Here is a 24,267-nt window from a genome sequence, read left to right as displayed (position 1 = left end):
CTATGTTTAGACTGACTCGTTGAAGTTTGCAAGTTTCTTAAATTATTGTCATCTGGCATAAGACAATACCTTTTAATGGACTGAAGTCGTTCCTTGAATTGAACGTGGCCCTCCGGAGTGATGTGAAACGCTGCTCTGGCGGCGCACACTACGTTTACGAAGTCTTCGTATTCACCGGTTGTCAAATGATATAGTTTCTGATGCATACACTGAATATACCTGTAATTTGCAATTGAAACATTGAAATAAATTCCTTGGTGATAACATAGAAAAAAAAAAACAAAAAAACAAAATAAGAATTTGATGAAACTGACATTTGTTGACACTTGTGGACGAGAGGTGCCAAGAGAGCAGATCTCAAGTGTTGAAGTACAAGAGCCCGGTTGTTTCTAGCCAGATAGAGCGCCGCTTCCAATGCAACGTCGTGAAGGATAAATGGACTAACGATACTGTTCACTGTACAGATGCAAAGCTGGTGGAGGTACTGCGTACCGAGACGCTTCGACACTCTCAACAGCCATTTCACGTCTTCCCCGTAAGGTGGATTCCGCGCGTACTTCGCTTGAGGTCTGTCGTCGTGCACGCGACGAGCCAAAGTTTCCAATGCCAACATCCCTACGCGGTACGCAGCGACCAGAGCACGGAGCTGCTGCTGGCTAAAGGGTTGTGTTTGCCTGTGAACCTGCATATAAAAAATCAAGCATATATAACTATTAGTAAGTACTATATCAAAAAAGTTGAAAAGGGTAATTAAAAAATATTAAAAATTTATACAAGAGAAAATTGTTATAAGAAAACAAATACTAAATACTAAATACTAAATATTAGACTAGCCTTTAAATTCAAGGAGTCTGTTATCACAGATCAAAAAAAGAAAAATTACCTGAGGCTGTGTTCTTACAGTGGATATTATGGGCTGTGCCTGAACGAGAGCAGATCCAGGCATGTTGTTCTGACCAGGAATAGGTCCTGCCACTCCAGCTTGAACCTAAAAAAACCATCATACTGAGCTTGAATATTGTCCTACAATTAACTACAGTGAAATATAGATCAGAGATACCTACATTGACTGGCATAGGCTGTTGCATGGTGAACAAATGATGAGTTCCCGGTGGCGGTGGTGGTTGCGGTGTGTAATATTGCGGCAGCGATGGCGGCTGTGTAGGTTGTGGTGGATGATGGGGATGTTGTGGATGCTGTGGATGTTGCGGATGTTGTGGATGCTGCGGATGTTGCGGATGCTGTGGATGACCCGGATGAGGCGGGAATGCCGCATGATACATTTGCATGTGCGGTGGTGCTGGTGGCAGAGTTACCCTATGCGACGGCATTGGTCCAGCAAAAGTTGGAATCGAATGGTGAGGATGCACGAAACTGTAAGGACTAACTGCATACGGCATACCAACTCCTGCAATTCAGAAATGCAATAGAGGTTTATAAAATGCGTAAACGGACAAGTCAAACTCACCTAGAGGAGCTAGCGTAGTTATAGTTGGATGCGTAGGATATGGTTGAGGAGGAGGTTGTGTACTAGTCACAACAACTGCTTGAGCTGGCCCAGGCATCATTTGCCCGTTAGACATATCCACTGGAGGACCAGGTTCCACCAGAAGTACTCCATTGAGATCCAGTTGTAGAGGATCGTGTGGCGTATCGTCTTGTTGTTCTCCACCAGGGGTGTGCTAAATATACAAATCACAATTGAATTAGTCAGCTCTTCTTTTATGTAACATCTGTTTTTATACTTACCCTGAGATACAGCTCGTACCAATACTTGGCAACTTGAAACAATACTTCTGGGTAAACGCCGCCTCCTTTCGCAGTGTTCTCCACTGTGATGCAAGCCTTCTCCAACATCGAATCGCTCTGTTCTTTGCACTGTGACAAAAACAAAATAATTAAATATTTTCTTTTAATAAAAATAGATTATAATTTTTATCAGATATTGAAAGTGCTTACCTGCAAAATGGCTCTCTGTACTTCGTTGGGATTAAGTGCATGGGCGTGCGGTAGACAAGACAAAGCGAGTTCTGCTGCTGACCGAACCATGACAGGGTCGCTCCCTCTGGACGATTTGTCGGCTATGCCAACAGCCTCGGGTGGCGTCAAGTGTCCCTCCCAACTTTCGATGAGGAACGAAATCGCTGATGCTCCTATCTCCATCGCTTGGCCAGTGATCCAAGACACGTGACTCGAATAGGTGCGACTAAGCCAATTGGGAGTGACGCAATTATGAAGCCCAAGAGCGTAGAGGCCAAGTTGAAAAGCACACATGTGCAGAGCTTTGTGTGGCCCGTGATGATTCTGACTGGTGGACGCTTGCGTAAACAAAGAAGTAGAACTGTTGCCTCCAGCCTTTGTAAGAACAGTCTTTGCCAGCTCGCACATGAAATGCGCGCCCGCTTCTGATGGTTGATTGGGAATTGATGGGTATACCCTCTTGCTCTTGTATCTGTAATAAAATTTTGTAGAATTCTTAATATTCTTTATTTGTTGGCGGTCATCTCGTGACCCTGGTTATTGCACAATAATGCTTTAATCATCCAAGTATGACTTGGGACTAGATAGAAAACAGTGAATGTTGATTGCTGAACTACAACTTGTTTATTGAATAGTGTAAATATACTATAGAGTCGATTTCCCTCTTGCTACCTGCGAGTCTATTTTACATGAATTTACTAACCGGTGGTTATTCTAATTAATACGTAAAAGTTTATTATTTAAAACAGTAGATTTAGAACAGTATTATTTTATACAGACCTTGTTTCTTTAGTTCTAGTAGGCACAGGTTGTTGAACTATCTGCGTTTGAACGGAGAGTGCATTCATGCCACTTTCCAATTCTGCACTGGTACTGCTATGCGGTCTGCTGCTCGTACCAACGACACTATCGCCATTTCCAGCATCTGTACCAGCAAGGGGGGAAGAACACTCTTCGTCATGAAGGTATCTTGTTATCTAAAACAAATGTAATTTAGTCCTCATCTACATTTGAATATTAAAAACAGTCTTCCTTACCTCGCTCTTAGTTGGAGGGTTAGAGGTGTAGTAGCTGCTAAGAATTGGCGACTTGATCAATTGATGAACGTCTCGATCCAACAATTTGTCCATGATCCTTGCTACCTTTATAGGATCATCTTTATAATGGACAAGCAACGTAATGGCCAAATCTCCCCTAAAATAATTAAACAGTTCTCACTTTGGTCATAAAGTTAATTAAATTAAAAAAAATAATAATAATAATCAAGGACATACCTCTGACGTCTAGTTCCTTCGCAAAGGAGAGGATGATCAGCTTCACTCACGTTTGCCTTCAGGCCCAAAGCAGCGACAGCCGCATCGAACCCAAGGTCCTCGTCAACGTCTGAGGACAGGTGTTTTAGTCCTGCGAATCATTCCACAATCTTTTACCTTCCACCTACACTATTTAATCATTAACTCTTTCTTGTCTGAAAGAAGATATTCTTCATCCTCGATTCGAATCGCGCAAACTCTCTTTACTCGACCAAATTTCAGAGAAGAACGTAAGTACGAAGGAAAAAAAAATGCATACTTGACATGTTAAGGGCGTCGAAAACGAAGCTGGCCAACATGATCGGGAGCAGTGCGTGACCTCTGGATCTTAGTACTCCATCTCTCAACTGCTCCGCTCTTTGGCGAACCATCGCCAGTTCGGCCGGTCCGAGTGGAATTTTCTTTAATAATCCGACCAACTCGCTCTCCTGGTGAGCCAATTTAACCTAGAAGGCCAGTCACATTGCAAAACGTTCTTTGATTGCGTTGTCATATAAATTTATCAGTCAAAAAATATAGAAAAAAAAAAAATGAATAACACTCTAGTCGTTAATTAATCTATCCTCGTCAGCGCGTAAGTTTACCTCCAAAGGTTTCGTGTTGGCTGGTGGTCTAGCCATCTCCAATCCGAACAAGCCAACCCTGAACGCCAGGTTATAGTACTCTGAATTCTCCGCGAGGACCGTACACAGGAAGCAACATTTGGCCAAGGTGGCGGATGCAAGGCACGTGAGCTGATGGGACGCCGGGTTCACTTGTTGCTAAAACATTGTCGTTGTATTCGTTACGCACTGACTAGCTCTGATCAATTGGAACAGGGCCTTACTGAATCGAACAAACGAAACCAAGTCTTTCCAATGAATCTACCTTCTTCTTTTTCCCTTTCACCGGCGCCGGGGGTTCGTCGATCATAAGGTTAGGGGGATTGGCCAACAATTCCTCGCCGAGTTGAACGCCCAGGATACAAGCTTCCCTCGTGTGGCCATGAGCATAGAGCCCCTCTGCCCTGGCGAACAGGATGTCCCATGGGTCTTCTGTTTTCATCAGATTGCCCAACACCGTGCTCGCGTTCGCAGTGGACGTCGATTGCGATTCGTTCTTGGAGTCCTTGCTCGAAGCGCCGTTCGCATTCACAACAGCTTTAGGATCATAATAATAAACGTGATATTCGTCACCAGACGGGCTATCGCTACTCGAGGAAGAACTCTCGTCCTTGGATGGCCTTCTGGATGGATCCTTCTCCTGGTCGGATTCTTGCTCGCTCTTGGAACTGTTCCCTTTAGGCAATACCGTTCGCGATTTCTCACGATAGTCGAGATTCGTCCTGCTGTATTTCGCGTCGCAGGCAGCTTTGTTATTACTACTATCACTACTATCACTATGGGTCTCGGACGAGGCGTTTGAGCGGTGCTTGTCCGAGTCTTGAGCGTTCTTCAGACTGACATTACTATTCGAGGACGACTCGCTGCCGCCACCTTCCTGCAATTTTCCGTTGTTCTGTGGTTAGATTGTGCCAATAACGATCAAAAATTTGTTATCAATATTTAAAGTAACGAAAAATCATACATTCTATTTGTTGGCCTGATTTTTAACCGTAACGACTACTTTTAGACTTAGACTTGGCCTTTACATTTTTCTCCAACGATTTCATATTCTGTAAGGTAAGAAAGTACTTACTTCTTTCTCGAGAAGTATGCTCAAACGTTATTAAGAAGAGATTGAAATCTTCTATTAAAACTTCTCATGATTTGTTGTTACGAGGTATAAATTATCGACAATTTTTCACTGAGGTTCAATTATATTCTTCGCTCTATGTTATTACATTTTTAATAAATACGTTCTTATCGTTTCGTTACGATTCAAATATAAATTATTTTCCTGACACACATACCTGCGAGTCTGTATCCCCGCAATTATTTAATTGAGCGCAAGATCTTCTAACGAGAACTACTTGAGGCTCGGAAATATCGGGCATATCGGTCTCATTCTCGCAGAAACCTTCTGAGCTAACGCTACTTCGGTTCCCATCGCCGCCACCGCTTCGCGAGCATAATCCCGAACACTCCCGCGAGTTCAATCGTCTTCTGTCCATATAACTGAACTCTACCAGGCCTAAACTCAATGGTCGTCGACCGTGGTGATGGGAAACGGGTGGCTGACAATTTAACACGGCTGCACTTGAATTCACCTGCGATTCAAGCACATCGATCAAACACTTAAATAACATATTTACATAGAAATACATTACAACTAATTATGTGAAACATGTGTACGCAAAAATGTCTGATACAAGAATTTTATATTTACTAATTATATCGTAACATATTACAGCGACATATTACTTTTTCACTCTGATATTAAATTAACGAATGACTTCATAAATTATCTATGATCATACAAACTCAATTTTATATTTACACATGAAGGGGTACACGTATCAAAAAAGTATAAGATTTAAGAATTTATTTCTATTCTACGTTAAACCAAGAGGAAAAAGAAAGAGTATATGATAGTGCAGCAATGTTTTACGTTTAAAGAAGTACATGATGCCAAAAGAGCAGAACAGGGACATTCTTGTGAAGTTTAGTTTTATTCCAAGGCGATGGTAGTTTCATTGGAAAAAATGAGTTGGATTAACGAACTGACCTGGTTCACCTCGGTCCTGGTATCGCCGGCATGCCGAAAGCAGGTGAACGGACAATGATACATGGGATTGCTTCCGGCGGTGTAAGTGATACCAGGCAAGATATATTCCTCCCAATCCAGATAGCACGCCTCGAGGGCCGATTTAAAGCCGGTGAAGACGGCCAGGTCATTCTTCAATGAATCCTTGTGACCACCGCCATTATTTCTGTTGTGTGAATTGTGCGTCACCGAACTGCCCCGACTTTTCGTCACCTTGACAAAGAATAAAGAGACTCGCCGTCAGCCAACTACCTCAGTTTCAAGGCAGATTTTGCTCTCGGAATTAATGAATTTTTACTTCTAACGTGGAGAGAGATCAGAGATTATACGAATTGTAACATTTTACTACAATTCTTCATGTTTTATGATTTATTAGAATATTCATATTTTCACTCCTTAATTTCAAATCTGAAATTAAGTGAAACGAACTACTATCAGTCAGGCGTGAAATAACTTGTAACTTATCAACTCTTTAATCCAATTAATAATTTGTTAGCTTTGTAATTAACTTAACTTAACTAAATTAATTTCCTAAATGAAGGAGCTGCTGCAACAAGAAGATAGCTCCTCTTTCTAACAAACCAAGAAAACTATGCTCGCATTAACAAACTTTCACTTGGTGTTGACTCTTCTTCATCGCCAAGTGAAAGATCGCTTGCTGTTTTTCAAACGAAATACATTTTCCAAGAAGCTGGTTTCTTCTTCTTGCTGCAAAGACCCGGTCAACTGTCAACTCTGACATACTATACCTTGTCGATGATCTTCATGTGCCAAGCAGTAAACTGACCATGAAGCATATCTCGTTCGGCAGGCGATAATCCAGGATTCAAGGCAGCCAGCCGCCATAGAACGACAATCTCGTCGCAGAGGGAGGAACAAGCGTGCTGCGAGGCGTGCACGTTGCTGTTCATGTTGTGCTTACCGCCATATCCGGTTCCGTTCAACAAAGCTACCTTTGTGTTGAACCACCAGACGAGGATCTGCTCGCAGGCCATACACTCCTCCGTGATGATCTCCAACAACGGTATGGCGTTGCGATCAGTCCTCTTGAACATCTCGCGAACGATCGACAGCAAATTCCACATGCCTTCCGGTTCACGGCCACGCAACGGTCGCAGCAACGAGGACCACTCGGCAGCTGCAGGAGGCGCAGTGGTGCTCAGGTAATTAACATCACTGCAATTAGACATGCGCCGTTGAATTTTAACGGAGATACATTTGGATGACGCAGAGAAAGATATAAATTTGGTAATTTCGGCAATTTGACAATCTGAATGTCTGGTAATTCCAGGATCTGGAGATTTGACAATTTCTTGTAACTTAGCGAGCTTGAAAAATTTGATAATTCGGGAGTTCGGCGAACTTTGAAATTTGAGAGTTTATTAATTTCGAAATTTCGGAGGTTTGGCAAATTTGGAAATTTAGGAATTCGGTAATTTCGTGGTTTGCTGATTTGGTAATTCGGCAATTTCAGAATTTATTATATTTAGAGACATCGTAATTTAATAAACTGAGTAACGCATAAAACGCCATCAAGAGCTCAACTTCTTACAGCACAAATTCTGTAGGGCATTCTGAACGAATATTATACTTTGGTGAATGGATCTCGAATTCTATCGTATCCGCTACAGAATTCGGAAATAATACTGAACAATCAATAATCTACTGATACAACAGATGATGGAGAATGATAGATTTATGTAATGGAATAACGAACAATAATAAACAATAATGACCTAAAGACGATCGGCGCGGGCACGCAGAATTTAATGAGGATCTTTTTGATGTTATCGTGCAGTGTCTTCTCATCGAGGTACCAAGATGTTTGATCGTGGGCCGAGGCGCCAGCCGTGGGATCCGGGGCGCCACAATAACTGTTGATGGTACTCGGCTGAACCGACAACAGCTCGTCCAACAGTCGTTGGGCAGTGGGCAAAATCTGCTGTGGTAGCTCGCTGATGAGATATTGCGCGAACTTCTGCAGTTGTTCCCGGTGTAAACGTGACAAGGATTCGCTAACTGGAGCTCTCAGGCACACCTGCGTTGGCTGGATGCAAACAATGAAGAGCTCTTGTGATCAAGGTCAATTAACGCCTCGTATGACCAATCAGTTTTCTTAAATCATTCGAATAGATCAGTTTGGTCGTTCCTTGAAGTATTAATATCATTTTCTTTCAATGAATCAGTTTGGTTGCTCCTATTGGTGAACTTAAAATTATCGAAAAAAAAAGAAGGAAAAATTATAATGTCCAAACTAATGTTGAAGAAAATAATATTAATATTTTAAACGAACGACCAGGCTAATTTCTTTAAATGGTCTAAACGAACGACCAGGCTAATTTCTTTAAATGGTCTAAAAAAAATTGATCGATCGTACAAAGGATTAATTGGCGTGATCGCAAGAGCTAAATTTCATTGTTCTTGGTATTTTACATACTTATGTACATTATATACATTCTATACAATTTTATAAAATCTAACAAAACAGTTATGTACTTATTTAATAATTACATATATGTATATACAGGGATGTATATTTTGTTACGTGTTTGGCGTTTTTTCTTTTTTTTTTTTTTTTTTCTTTTGAACTAACTTTATTTACCATGTGTATTCTGTGAAGGCAAACAGCGACCACATGAGCGCACCAATAGGCCTTAGAAGAACAAGTACAGTTGCATGATGTGATTTTCCGTCGGTCGAACGTCACAGCCACATTGAACTGCGACCTGACGCCGTTCATCACCCCCTGCGAGTTCACTGTGGCGCTCAAGTGGAAACCTGCAATAAAAAGGAATGAATAAAAGAAAAAAAAAAAAAACAAACGAAATGAAAATATTTCTAAAAATCTTTTCGCCAATAATTACTGTATTTTTATACTTATATTTCGATTTCAAACGACCGAAAGACATTATCTTCTTGCAACGTTGACTCTTTCAAGCTTGTAGGTAACGTCGTACTGTTTACAAATGATCGTCTGACAAAATTTCAGCCGTCACGATCCCAAAAGAGTTGGCTCGAAAATTTCCCGAAATTTCCGTCATTAACAACTAACAAAAAAAAAAAAAAAGAAGGAAAATAATTTCTCTCGCGGCTCAAAAAGAAAAAAAATACTTAGTAAATTAGTTCGTAAAAAAAAAAAAAAAAACAAATTGGAGAAGATCGAGAGTACATCTCGTTTTGAAGCAACGAGCAAGAAAATGACGAGAAGTTGAATACGAGGGTTTCCAAGCGAGGCAGAGAGATAAAGACATCATTTCGAGCGCATTAAGAAACTTAACGCCTAGGGCCGTGGATAGCCAACAAACGGAAGACAAAGAGGAAGAGGCTGGGTCTCTGTGTATCTGGAGCGCAGCGCAAATTACCTGGAGGAAATTAACCAACCAGGAACAGCTTGATCAAACAATGAAATTAAGGATTAAATTCCAACGCTCCTCTCGCCGTGGATCCTTCGAGCGGCTCGATTCGCCAGACGAATGCGAGGCTTCTTCGAGGCATTCCCTTGTTTGTCAGATTATTTTCTGAATAGGATGAAGGGACGAAGTAGCTCGCGAACTTTGTTTAGAACGTTGTCGTTCCTTGACAAATTTCAGAGTCGTCGTAATTAAAGTACCAGGCATTCGAAATACTCTGTTACAGTTCAGTAAGTAATATGAAACTTAGCAAATTAAATTTTAAAAGTGGAGTTAAAAGTGAACATCTCTTGATCAGTTTGTTGATGTAAGTCTCGAGGAGCTTGGAATGGACGCGAGGTCTCGGATTTCTGACAATCTTTTTTACTTTTGAACTTCAAAAATTTGTAAATTTGAGAACTTACGCTGAAACAATTTTGAATTCGTAGTGAAACAATTTGCGACATTGCTCTGTAGAATTGAATAAAAATTCACGTACGTTCGTACATGTGAAAACGTGATTGGATCAAATTTATGTCAAGGAATTCAATTAATTAATTAATCTTTCTCCCTTCCGAAAATTCAATATTGTACAATATAATTCACGTTTCATACCCGAAACATAACACAATATTCTCTGCCACATCGTATTTTCATTTTGTACTTTATTCAATTGTTCAAGGGACAAATGACACGATTAATTAAAAACATTAATCTATCGATTATATTTGGTCTGACGTTGCGACAGAGTAAGAACAATGAAGAATAAGATGGAACGAAAGTCAATTTCCTTCCTTGACGCGACTGAGCGGCAGTAGTATAAGACAGAAATGAACAGACGATTCAGTAGTGTGGTTATAATTATAGCGATCCGGCAGGAAACAGCGATCTCGACATTCCAATTTCACGTTGCAAAGCCTTAACTCTTAATTGGTCCCGCTAAATCATAGACTTAAAATAATTTAGATTGCTTTCGTTCGTATTCTATATCTTGCGAGATAAATTTATCAGGTAAAATATATAGTACGAATTGAAATTTAATATCCCAAAGCTAAGGAGACCCAAATAACGATTTAAAGTTAGACTGCCGAATTTTGGAATTCTTGATTTAACTTTCGTCGCCAATCTATATATATATATATATACTTTCGATTCTACTATTGGTAACACCTAACCACCACGTTTAGTGCTATTCAGAACCAAAGTAACGATGTAAAGTTAGTAAACACTCGATTCTGAGATTTTTAATTTTAATTTTATCAACAGGCTCTCATTCAACTTACGCGGATTCGTAGCTTTTGTTAAATTTTATTCCATCAAATCCACATTTTGTTAAATGAAAGAAATGAAACTCGCTTCACTTACTAACAATAATTATCCTAATGTACATACATGTTTCACTTTGTATTACAATTTGTATCTTACTATCAAGTTTTTGCATCTTCGTATCTCCCAGAAAAATGCATATGAAAATCGCGAAAAAATGCATTCTGTTGTTAGAATAGCTTGGCAAATAGTGTTTTTTTTTTTTTTTTTTTTTTTTTTAATTTGTGGATCACTGACCGATTTGTAGAGGATCTTTCACGCTCCTCGACCGGAAGAAGTGTTCGCCACGCTGGAATTCGTCGGCGCTTCCGTTCGCCAGACAGGAGTAGAGCCTGATGTCCTCCTCGTTGTCCGGGAAACTCCAGAACGCTATCCTGAGCTGCAGCTGCTCCGGAACCGGTGGATAAACGTGTTCCACCAGCTCGAACGGGATATGAGAGGCGACGCATCGCGCCGCAAGTTCGCACAGTGTTGGAACCGCTTGTCCATCTGTAACAGAACGTTTTTCAAGATGTCGAATGAACTTCGTACATTTCGTCGCTCGTTGTGTATATTTGTACTTCGATTAAAAAATATTTAGAATAGCATAAACAACAATGATGTACATATTTTTAACGGGCACACTGTAGAATATTTTTTAATTTATATTATAGGCAAGAGAATATTTCTCGAGACGATAATGAACGATGTGTTACTTTATTTATAATTTGTTAATTAATATTTTAAGGACGTGCATCCAAGATATTGAGTCTGATTAATATTATTTTAATACTTGTTAATTTATGTATCACAGTTAATTAAAATAATAATCTTCTATTACTTTTGAGCTTCTCGTTACTGGTGCTGCTACAATTACTGCATTTTCTTCTGTTATATTTTTAATTATTCCTGCTCCCCTGCGGTACGTTTTTCATCTTCTCTCTTTTCTTTTGCAATAATCTCGTTGTGCGTGTATTTTCGAGTTTTCGTCTTACTAATTGTATTAATCAAAATCATCCCCCGGACGTTAAATACATCGAAGAAAAGTGGAAAACACTGCAACATCGGCCTATCACTGTGATATTATATACATACTAAAATTACTACAATCATGTATCTAGCGTAAGGAAAGGGGACAGAGGCCGCAAGACCGTCGCGTCGATGCAAAAATAATCGGCCTCTTTCTCTTCCGGCCATCTGTTTCCCGTTACAGCCAACGTCTGCCACTTGGAATCGCGGCTTCTCCCTCGAGGACATGGCGCGAGCCAACGAAAAAGGTCGAAAGAAACAAGGGAAAAAGGTTAAACTCCATCGAGAAGACGGCATTTTTTTATCGCGAGCGCAAAACAAAAAGCAATACGAGCTAATAAATAACAGTAAAAAAAAAAAAAAAAAATACGTAATTACAATTAATAATAACGAATAACTTTAATTTTTATAATTAACAAAACATTACAACCTCGTATTTCAACTCTCGATGTTAAAAATCGGCAGTGTCCAACAATTCTTTCACTTGTTGTCAATACCATCCAATCTTGGATAAAAATAATTGAGGCGAATCGTGCAAATAATAATTCAGTTCCATTTACACGTGTACCAGTAACAAAATTAACATTGTCTATCAGTATTATAAATTAACACTATCTGTCTACCTAAAAATCATTCCGCGTATCTCAATACACCAATCGCCTGGGTTAAAAAAGAAATATTTGCACGAACGTTTGTAAAATCCGAGAGTAATTCGCGATGGCGTCGATCGAGCGCAATGAAACATACCAATAAACAATCTATCAGCAGAGAGTTTCGCGTGCACGTTAGTTTGCACGATTGAATTGTATTCGATCAGAATCGATTTATTTAACAGGCCTGTCGCGTCCAGGCGTCTCTCCTCCTTTTTCTCCCATTTCGCGTCTATCCACCACCGTACGAGCCTTAAGGAGTCAGGACAGTTTGAAATTTTCAAAAAATCGATTTTTTCTTTTTTCTTTTAATAGTAGTTTGAAGTCTTAGAAATAAGATACAAACGGTGCTAGCCTTTAAAACGACTTACTTTGGGGTATAATAATAAATAAATCCGCGGATTTGCATCACTGTTTGCAACTTTAAGCAGTGTTATAATGTGTAAATCGTGCGTGTAAATCGTGATTCAAATATTACTTTCGGCGAATCGAAAATCCGGGGACTTGGATTCAATTTGGGTTGTGAATTGTGAGAACTATGAGTCGCGATATATAAGTAAAAAAAAGTAAATAAAGGATACATATGAGAAATGACGTTCTGAAACATTAAACGCGTTTTTCTCGAAACTAGGTTTTTAGAAACGGTGTGCAAGATATCTCGGAATCTAACCAACCGATTACCGTGAAACTTGGTACGTAACATTTACTAGGAATTGACGATCGAACATTTTTTAATTTTTAACAATTTCGAAAAATGTAAACAAAAAACGTAGAAATTTCTGGCATAAATTCGATACATCAAACACAATTAACCGCCATTTTCATAATTTTCACAGAAATGAAAATGTTGGATCGTCAATCCCTAGAGAATATTGTTGTCACTTTTGAACTTTTTTTGCCTTTTCGTTGCAACTAATTCCTGTTTGGCTGGAATCATGCACACCGATAGGCAATGTAAAAAAAAGTTATGTAAAAGAATGTCGTGAAAAAGTTAAGTATGAGCCCTCTTCTTTTCTTCTTTTAATGTTGCTTCTTATAGTTCATAATGTGTTAAAATAAACCACAAAAAAGCTCGTGTCAATCAAACATGATCATACTTTTTTTTCACTAGCCCTGCAAAGTATTCGTAATTTTTAGCCCCCTCGATCAAACTGTCGATTGAAACGACCTCAAACGATGGTTATGCAATTGCGCTGGCTGGCCGTTTCTGGTCAGTTTCGAGGACCTTTCAACGGACTTACGTACTTCCGTTCTCCGCTCGACGGATTATTATTCGATTTCGTCGATTCGACGCAACAACGCGCGTCTGGCAAACGACGCTAATTTGAATTAACCCGCGGCAACCGCTGGCTTCCGGTTGAAATCGTACTCCGGCAAGCGGCGTGTCTAATTGGTCGGTGCTGCGTCCCGATGGAAACTTCGCGCCGGGACCAAATGGAACCCAAGTCGAAGTAGTTTCTCGAGTAATTGGCGACAGCGACGAATACGATTCGACGTTATCATAAGAAGGAAAATGATACTCCCTGCGGGGTAATGCACGAGTTCAGAATCTGCGAACTGTGAATTCTTCTTATATATTTTTTTATACAGTTTTACGAAGACAATTTACGAAGATAATCGAAGAAACTTTCATTAATTGATTAGTTCATAATTAGATTTAATTAGATTAAATGATATTAAGAATGAAGCGAAATATTCAGCATTATGATATTATACAGATATCTTAAACTTCTCGGATTCTCATGGACTGCAATACGACGATGAGAAAATATCAAATGGATTGTAATTTCCTCCCTTTCCTACCGAAACGAAATTATCAAAGAACCGAAATTGATAATTTCATTGAAAAGCAATTTTGCGAACAAAATTTTGTTCTAACGCGGTTAAAAATATATTTGAAATTAATATAAAATTGTATTGTTGTACAAAATGTAACTAATTAAATTAATTAAAAAATGCGGATCGCAAAATAGATAAAGTATCGTTTGAGGATCTTTTCCCCAATCATATTTCCGAATTCTACATAAATCAGGATTAGGAGAAATCTACATGATCAGTATGAGTTCAACTACAATTCTATCATAAGTACAAATTTAGGAATCGTAAAGGTGGAACATCTGTACAAATGGAAACCAGCCGGGACATTGAAAATGCTTTTTACGCCCGGTGCACGCAACAGAGCCTGGCCAGGGAAATGTTGTAACCAACCCCTTATTGATTTTCCCCGCCGGGAGAGGTGTAAGTTTGAGTTTCGTAGAAAACCACGTGCAGCCGCTAGCGTGTTCCCTCGATAAAATAAGAGCGACAAATCGATGCACGAGCAATTTATCGTCCGACGGTGCGGCGCGTTTAAACGTCGCGGGATACTGGCGAAACGAGTCCGCGATTGATCGCCTACCATCGAGCAAAAAGTGATTCAGCACCGTCTAATTTCGTTAACTTCTTGGAACGAATGGAGATTCCAGGCTATTTTTTTTCCTCATTTTATTTCATTTCATTTCATTTTATTTCACTGCGATTGGTGAGGATGGAGGAAAAATTAAGACCGATTATTGCAATTAGGTTATTTATGGAAAGAGAAAGGTAGTTTCAATATTAATAATGGTACTGTATGGTTTATATTATCTAGGGAGAATAATCTCATCAAAGTGATATTTTTATTAAAATGCTAATGTGAAGCAAACATATTATTATATTAGAAATATAAAGAAATATAAGTTGAACGATACGATCTTTACGTATTGAATTTATTTCGTAAAACTTCAAATTTCAACGGCAGCCAACAACGAAAATTGGTGATTAATACTACCAGCTCAGCGAAGCTTGAAAAAACACTGTCACAATAATACGTATTTCATCAGCAAACGTGGCCGCGTGTTTTTTGTTTAAAAACAGAAAAAAAAAGGAGAATATTAAACTCTCGTTGCGAGAGCTGAACGATTGGAGGCAAATATTTGATTATTTTCAACGCAAAGGGAAAAATGACAAATTGCCGATGAAAATTCTGCGAGATAAGGTAAACAAGTTTGCCAGCGAGATCACACCGCGATTTCCGACACATTTCTCGCCGATTTTCCAGAAGCGACCGAGTGAAAATTCTCTCTTTCTCTCTCTCTCTCTCTCTCGGTTTCGTTTTGGTCCTAGTCGGGACTCGCGTCAATATTCCAGGCACTTTGCAAAAATTTCCATTACTCTTCCCCTTTGTTTTTCCTGAAAATGTTTGGCCGATCGATCGTGAAAACCTTTCGCAACGCGTGCCGCTAGACAACCACCACCGTCATTCTAAACGTCCAACCATAACATAACTTTCACAGTTTAGACTGTCGTGTTTCATGATTTCTATCTTATCTTTCATTTCGTCCAGAGTTACTGAATTTTGACGATGAAAAAAGAAAAATATAATCAATAATTGCATTAGTTCTCTGGAAAATATTGGATCATCGTGTATATATATATATATATATATATATATATATATATATATATATATAAATTCAATTAAATAATTAATCAACGATGTGTGAACTTTTCCATCTTCTCTGGAATTCTTTGATATTTTTTTATAGATTATTTTATGAAACCTTTCATTCGGTAGCTTCGATAGCTTTGAATTCGGGAATTTGTTTAAGGAAATTGTGTTATTGATGAAATGAAATTTGCTGACGGACACTTTATGAGACATTAAATGAATGATCATCGATAAATATTCTAAGCTGTAAGCTTTGAGCTTCTAATAAAACGAAGGAAGACAAAATGTCCTTCCAATTTTCTTCTTCTTGTTTCTTCATTTTATATTTTGTAATATTAACGTAATACTTCAATTTTCTCTCATCCCGGCCTGTAACCTGATGAGAGAAGAAAAAATAAAAACTACGTCCGCAAATCTCTCTCTTTTCATTTTATAGAAAATCCCTTACTTTATGGCTATTTTCAACTTCATCTAATACTCTACCTCCTTTAACCTTCTAATAAAAAGAAAAAAAAAAAAAAAAATAATGGAAAGCCTCAAAAACGAAACAGAAAAGAAAATTTCAAAGAAAAGAGGATACAAAGAACAAAGAATCTCCAAAATTTGTAAAAAGAAACGACAGAATTCTCAGTGGTTTATAAGAATTTCGGTATCGTGTGCAACTTCAAAAAGCACCGAGAGAAAAAGCACAGTGAAAACAGTGAAAGCAAAAAAATCTTCCACAAAAAGAAAAAAAAAAAAGACACGAGGAACAAAAAAATCGTCGAAAATTTCTGAAAGAGAAGAAAACATAAAAATCGCACAAGAATTTCGAAGTAACCTAGTAGTTTCATCAGGTTCAAAAGGAACCCAAACAAACACGGTACAAAATCTCAGAGAACTTCTAGAAAAATAAAAAAAAAAAAAATGAATAAGACATAAAATTTGCGATAATTTACAAAAATTTCGGCTTTATTAAAAGATAAGATAGATAGAGCGAGTAACCTCGAGAGGGCCGAGGAAACACTTTCTCTCGTCGAAGAACGAAGAACCGAAGATCTTCGGTTCCCGGGCTGCGGATGCTCGCTAATCAAATAGAAATTGAATTTCCATTAATAATAGGCCGCAGCGTAGTAACGTGATTTCCGGGCATATTGAGCGAGCTTGGCAGGCGCGCGAGAAACGATAAAGCTTTTGTCTTGGATGGAGGATGGAGGCCCTGTTCCCGGCACGGATCCGGCAAATGGGATTAAAACGATAGAACACGTTGCCCGTCCGCCCTTAAGGATCCCGTTAATCCTGCTTACCCCGTCGGAATTTTCTGTTTACACGTGTACTCCACCTCCCTCCCTACCTCCCGCCCGCCCGATCTTGCTGAAATTCTCCTCTCGGCGAAGTGAGACGAATTATTTCGCGGCATTTAATACTGCAGTGTTGCAGGTTTGGCAAATGACGTCAAGAAACACTCGACTCGACAGAGAATCTGGCCGCTAAATTGTGCATTTTCAATTGCGCGGCGGCGTTCGCTTCAGAAGAATCGGGAAAGTTTGGCAAACTCGAAGAATGCGGACGATTGAGATTGGTACGAAATTATAAGATCTTTCGAGATAAGTTCAAAATTAGTCAGAACTAAATTTTTGCCAATTTTTTCAATCATATTTTCATAAAAATATGGATTCGCATAATATGTCGATCATTGTCGATTAAAGAAGACTAGTTAGCTTTGTTATTCCATCGTCAATCTTTTTGGACATAATGATTTCTTCATTATCTGCAATTGTAAAGTAAAACAAACTTTATCTCGTTCATTTATCCTTTGAACTTTTATTTTTTATTTAATTCCTAATTTGTAATGGCATAATTGGCATGTAATTCAATATATCTCAAAATGAAAAGCGAGTGATATACATATATATATATATGGTACGCGTGTAGAATTTAATTAAAAAGGAAGCAAAGGAGAATCGGTCGACCATGTGTTCAATATCGAGGGATATTCTCAGATCCGAAAAATTCCGATCGAACACCGCGAGCACCGAATCTCCTCCTCGAGATTCCTCGGATAACTTTGTCGCCAGTTCACGTTCTTCGCCTCCTTTTCGAATTATTCCCACGAAGAAAACCATCCGACCAAAACCACTTATATACCGTTGAATTCTTCTTCGTTGGAAAGAAGAAACAAAGAAGAAAGGGTCAGTGAAAGTCAGAGGAAACTTACTAGGAAAGAGATTGTATCTTTGATGGAATGATAAGAGATTGCGAATTACGAGTTATCACGCGGCGAAGTTTCAGTGAAGCTTAGAAATCGCATAGGATTGATGCACGTACCGCCTGTAAATTTCCTGTTAGCTCTCGAATCTTTCGAAACGTGACAAAGGGGATGATCCTTGAAAATCTTGGCCGCCCGTTGGCTTGATAAATCCTGCTTGCGGATGATCGTCACGTCAACCATTCGTTTCCAACGTTATTTCACGAGAATGAAGAGAAGTTTTTGTGAAAACAAAAAGCAAGATTGGATCTTCTCGTTGGACGGATATTATTTATTTGTTCTCATACGGTGTGTTGTCAAACACAATTCTTAAAAAGGAATATCTTTAGCATTTCGTTGTTAAAGTGAAGCAAACGGTATAACTTCGAGGAAAGAAAGGTAATATGGAATCTTCTTACAGGTTCTTGTTGATACTTGAAAATTTTTTTAAATATTTCTACAGCGTTGATAAATAGGTAAAACTATTGGAAATTTGTTGTTTAACTCAAAAATATAAAATTACACTATAATTATTGGTTTTTCACATCCACTGAAAAAGAAAAAAAGGAAACCTAAGTGAAACTTGAAATGTTTCAGCGTGTGGAACCTTGAGTAACGTAAAACTGCTAGATTTTAACTAAAAAGGAGAGAAGCACCAGGTCGCAAAGAGTAGGAAGAAGTGGACGATGGCGAAATGGCGATGAACTGGCTAGCTGGAAGATATTCCACGGGGTTGAAACGAGTCGAAGGTACACACTCGGCCCGAGTGCAATTTCATCCGGCGCCGAAGGAGGCAGCGAGACAGCGTGGAACTTCCTTTATTACGTTAAAAGTTTTTACGAGCGCACCCCATGAGGGCGCTATCGTGCCGTGATGGCCGCGTTTCCGTGACGCCCGATTCAAATTAAAATAGGACCCCGCTGACTTGCAACACCTCCGAAACAGGCCAGATTCCCCGCTGAAAATTCACTCTGTGTTTCATTCATCTCGAAACGAGGATACCACGTTCATCGTTCTCAAGCTTTCGTCTCTGTATTTTCATTCGTATGTCATTTAATTTCTATTTTCATTTCTTCTCTCGTTGTCGATTGTTTGCTTCCGCTCTGTCGTTCGTTTGTCCCCGCAAAGTATCGAAAATAATTATCAAGAGGCGATATTAACTCAAATTCGTTTCTAAATTTTACTTGGTTAACTTTACTGCTGGGAAAATTATTGTTTTAAGAATTCACGATGCACTGAGATATTGCAATATAAGAATTTTCGACTATTTCTTTTACTTCGTAATATTACTACTGCTGTTAGACACTCACGGTCTTTAAAATCTTCATGTCGTTAATATTAAATATGCATACAACGTGCAAAAATCTATGAAATATTCGAAACGTAGCATTGGTTACATGGAGAGCAGACGAATCTCTGCACACTTTTGCCGATATATTTCATTCATGGAGATTTATATTTTTTTCTTTTGTGAAGAATGGAACAATAAAAGTAGTGTCACTTTCAGGGAGGATCTCGCGAGAAGGAGTAACGATTCTCTTCGAAATCGATGGCTGTCGAGCCGGTGCAGGGGAATTTTTCAACGCGGCGAAAGATACAAATTGCAGGAGAAGTTTTCGCGACAAGAAAACGAGGGAAATGCCTTGCAACCACGATCGAAACTTCGGCCAGCTTCGCGTCGCTACCAGATTGCGCGGCTTTCTCCTTTGATAAACTGTAATTTCGGTTCGTTTCCCAACGATCAAAGCCGCAACTTCCCGTCAGTGACAGACTGAGCGTTCAAGCTGGCGTGCCACGTTGTTGAGAAATTTACAACGTCCAACCAGACTTTCCTACAGGATTCTCGCGTCGAACCGAACGCTCGATCCTACCGAGTTCCAACTATGTATCGAAACCTAAAATCTAATGAAAAAAAATATACATATATACCGGTCGAAAAAGATCAAGATTTCTATCAATCATGTATAGTAGATTTCAATCGATCGTGCATTTGAAAATGAAGACAGAAAAATGGCACAACTGAAGTGCCAACAAATGAATCTAACGCGTGAGATCTAACAAATCTAAATAATATTATATAAGATATACATATATAAAATACACATAATAATACACAAAATATACAAATCTAACAGTAGTAGTAACTGAATTTAACATTAACAACCTGAAATTGATATGTAAAACCTACAATATACATGTGTATATAGTTTCAACATGTAAATGTCCAAAGACATCATATATCGATAGATTTTTATTGATCTAACATTAAATTGCCAATAACTGATACCTAATATGTATTCGATACATATATATACGTATCATAAAGATTTCTATCGATCTTGCATTTGCTAAACGAACGCAAGATGCAAAAGCGATCTGGTATCGTTATAATATATTTCATTATTTCCAGTGGTTATACTGAAATTAGATCATAACCGATTAAATATTAATATCGGTCGAATTAGATCGTAACCAATTAATCAGTCGTAGAAAAATTGTGAAAATTGCACAGTATCGACAGATTCCGTGCATTTAAATGGACGGCTCGTCGATCAGGATCGTGGGAAGCATCGATACGAAGACAATCGTCGTCGACGTTAAAGCAATCGAGTGCTTTCACGCGACACCAGCGTTAACACGTTCACACACACGCTGTTCTCCATCTACGTGTAAATGGCCTGGACTCTCCCCTCGCCCCTCCGCAAACGAGGCAACTTGACCTCGATTGAAGAAATCATCCCTGTTCCCGCCATTCAACCCTCTCTCTCTATCTCTCTTTCTCTTCCCCTCTCGTACACTTTCTCTCTTTCTGTCATTTCGTGTAAAAGTCGGAAGAAATTAGTTCGCGGAAGTTTTGGTGGATCGTGCAGAAACGTCGATCGAAGATATTCATTGATTCGTCGTGACGTTTAGTTCGTTGGCAAATCGATCGATCGAGATGCTATCTGGAAATTGAGTTTATAACTTGATATTTTAAAAGAAAATTAAGAGACGAGGAAAAGTGGGAGAACAGCGGCAGATCGACTAATTAAAGGCCAGCAGCTCGTTATCATGCATATTCTTAAACTGTATTCTTTTAATACTTTAATATTAGATTCGAATATCTTGGAAAATTGTGTGAAATTTTAACGTCTGAATTTGAATAATTATAAGTCTATTAATAATTGACATACTTGTTTAGGATTAATATTATTAATTTGTTTTGCATCATTTATAAATTGACTGATATTTACGTTTCTCTATTGAAAATTAATTATTTGATCACTATTTCATTATTCGTCCAACGAATTTACTGATAAATCATCTGTGTATACTCTAGAGTATTTTAGATAATTTATTACCTAAACGATTAATTCTGTACTTTGCTCTAGATTTTCAAACTGAAAAAAATCCTTTATTCAAAAAGTTCTTCCCTATTTTGTTTTAGAACCTCATGAAAATAGTAGAAAATTCGAAAAATTATAAAATAAAATATAAAAATGAAATAAAATACTCGTGTGAATATACCAACAAGATACAAACACTTGTCCAATCGTCATATACCATACCTCAACTACAATCTCCATCCCTCCTTCAAAATCAAATCTCCCCTCACTTTCCTCCCTACTCAACAGACACACGGACCCAGACATGGATTAATATACGCACAAGCAGCTACACCACAACAAAAACATAGTCAATCGACACATTTAAACAAAAATCCGGATATTACAGCACAAATTGACCAAATAAAATCCACAGATCTTGATCTTTTCTTCGAAATTATTACATTAATTCAAAAATATTATGTAAACTGTAACAATAACTTAGATAGAGTCAAAGCCACCATACAAATAGTTAAAGTACTCGAAAATGGACAGCTATAGACAAACTTTAAAATTAACCTTATGGAACGTTACGAGCGTTAGAAGCAAAATCCTAGAATTACAAAACTACAACACGCTAAATCACATTAGAATAGAAGGACAAAACATTCCATGGACTAACACAGCCAAGTAATCTTGGTGTCATTCATTGACTCCAAAATTACCTGGGCCCCTCGCACACTCCGCACTCATCAGATTATATCCATTAATCTCCATTAAAAAAATAGTAAATTAGAAACAAATATTAAGACAAACTTATAAAAAATTTGCGTTAGACTCGTCCATTACCTACGGACATCAAATCTGGGCGGCTGCTGCCAAAAATCATATAAATAAAGTTCAAAAGATGCAAAATAAATTTTTACGAAACAAATCATATGATACTCCCATAAAAATATTACATCAACTAGCCAACATACCAACAATAAAAGACTTCGTAAAAACAACTCAATTACAAACGCCTACCATCCAAACCACGAAAATCATCTAATCAGGATCACCGGAGACTATCAAACAGACAAAATCCCAATGAAAATAAGGACAAAACTTCCAATGCATGCAACACACAACAGATAACAGCAACAAAACACATATACACCAAGTCACTGCGGCTTTTTGAAAGTTTTTCTCCTGCAAAAAAAACTCAAAACAAGATCGAAAACTCGCACAAACCACCATGAAAAAAAATCAGTACCAAGCTTAATAGGTTAAATGCAGGTTATAGGGAAACTCAAATCCCCAGGGACTGCAGCTACACTCAAGTTAAATTGTTTATTGGCAATCGCGCAGTGCGCACAAAAGTTCTGGAGCAAACCCATCGACGTACGACAGTTCACGGTACGACTAGTTCAAACTCGCTCAAATCTTATCATTCTACGAATTCAAGCTCTCAATCTACATTCCTCAAAACAACCACTCTCCCTTGAACCAGCTGACTTTCATTAACGTCGAAAGACAGCAAGCCAACGCTCCTTGTACGTTCGAGGTCAGATCGGCACGCAACACATCCAAATTGTTCTGCAATTTTTGTAAGAATCAGACAACTGCACGATGCACAACTCCCAGCAGCATGCGTAAAAAGCATACTCGTTATCGTGCAGTACGTTAGTTTTATTCGCAGAAATAGGTAAACGGAAGAAGGAGAGCAATTACACAGGTGTCTACAACGTAGATAATACGCGATACTCGAGCTAAATTAAGTCACTTAATGCATCCCCCTCTCTCTCACCTATCCTCGTAGCTGCCGCGGGCAAGTTGGAGCAAATATCTCGTTAGATTTAATTAGTTCTGCTCGTTTTCTAACAAACGTTACAATTCCGGTTCGGTATCGTTCTTCCCTTTGTTTGCCTTGAGAACGTTGGAGCTTTGCGCGAAAGGAAAACGCAGGCGAACGAGAGGCAAATGAATAATACTTCGGTCCACGTTGTTAAGGGCCTATTAGAGCGCTCGTCGCGAACTTTGTAGATGAATGAACATGAAATATTGAGTGAAAAGAAGGGGACGAAATAACGAAATACGTGATGGTCTCGGGTTGTTAAGCGAGGAAGGCGAGTTGAACGAGAAATCGCCGTTTCTCAATTGTTAATTTCATTCTTTATTACGTTTTCGTTGAAAGACTTCTTACTCGGAGATTCTTTAGTTTTCGATCATCGATTTCCATTTTTCGTTTAAAGACTCGAAACGAAGATTTATCAATCTTTCGAGCGTAATTATTTCTTTGTTTAAAAGACTCGTTTTAACTGTTCTCAGACTTTTGGCCACGAGCTATTTCTTTGAAAGTCTCGATTAATTTTAAATCTTTTAAACGTCTCGGTCAGTCTTAAATATTTGACTAATGGTAAATATTTTAATTCACAGGCGTCTCTTTTTTCTTTTTTTTTTTCATTTTCCAAATATATGTTACAAAAACAAATAACGCGTGCAAGCGTACGCAATTTTTCCAGATTTTCTTGAATGTATTATGTCAACGAGACTATATTATGCATCGAACGGAACATTCCAAATGAATATTCATTGCTTATGAACACCATCGAAATTAAAAATGAATATTCATTATTCGTGAATGTATCTTGAAAACTTGCTCGGGGACTGATATTCAAGATATTCAAGACACAAGGCCAATCACAGATTTTCAAGAATGTCAAAGCGTTCGAGCGACCTTAAAAATTCATTTGTCAATTAGCTCGTCCGTTTGTTTGTCGCGTTAAAGGATAAAAATAATTTAAATCCGTAGCTCTGGCATGCAACCAACCACGAACCGCGATAGAGGCGCATCGATAGAGGATTCGAACGGAAGATAAATCGATGGAAAGTTCGCGGTTAAACGAGTCGAGAAGTTTCACGGCGAACTTCTA

General features: G+C 38.5%; 1 protein-coding gene across 1 annotated transcript in view; it reads right to left on the bottom strand.

Moving 5' to 3' along the window:
• Nucleotides 1–24,267, bottom strand: part of LOC122532835 (zinc finger SWIM domain-containing protein 8 homolog) — a gene marked incomplete at its 5' end in the record, with an annotated part of 119,777 nt that overhangs the window by 6,024 nt on the left and 89,486 nt on the right. The window contains 19 exons of the mRNA XM_043661947.1: nt 70–219; nt 315–682; nt 884–988; nt 1,065–1,408; nt 1,469–1,682; nt 1,750–1,878; nt 1,960–2,452; nt 2,761–2,957; nt 3,018–3,174; nt 3,255–3,384; nt 3,553–3,739; nt 3,878–4,054; nt 4,161–4,772; nt 5,185–5,481; nt 5,940–6,191; nt 6,728–7,154; nt 7,715–8,025; nt 8,581–8,756; nt 10,931–11,182. Coding sequence (XP_043517882.1) covers nt 70–219; nt 315–682; nt 884–988; nt 1,065–1,408; nt 1,469–1,682; nt 1,750–1,878; nt 1,960–2,452; nt 2,761–2,957; nt 3,018–3,174; nt 3,255–3,384; nt 3,553–3,739; nt 3,878–4,054; nt 4,161–4,772; nt 5,185–5,481; nt 5,940–6,191; nt 6,728–7,154; nt 7,715–8,025; nt 8,581–8,756; nt 10,931–11,182 — 4,978 coding nt within the window. The remainder of the gene's footprint in view (nt 1–69; nt 220–314; nt 683–883; nt 989–1,064; nt 1,409–1,468; nt 1,683–1,749; nt 1,879–1,959; nt 2,453–2,760; nt 2,958–3,017; nt 3,175–3,254; nt 3,385–3,552; nt 3,740–3,877; nt 4,055–4,160; nt 4,773–5,184; nt 5,482–5,939; nt 6,192–6,727; nt 7,155–7,714; nt 8,026–8,580; nt 8,757–10,930; nt 11,183–24,267) is intronic.

The sequence above is a fragment of the Frieseomelitta varia genome, unplaced genomic scaffold (genome assembly GCF_011392965.1).
Source record: "Frieseomelitta varia isolate USP_RPSP 00005682 unplaced genomic scaffold, Fvar_1.2 scaffold_476, whole genome shotgun sequence".
In the NCBI taxonomy this organism is placed as follows: domain Eukaryota; kingdom Metazoa; phylum Arthropoda; class Insecta; order Hymenoptera; family Apidae; genus Frieseomelitta; species Frieseomelitta varia.
The sequence above is the reverse complement of the archived record's forward strand: the minus strand, read 5'-3'. Positions and strand labels throughout refer to the sequence as shown.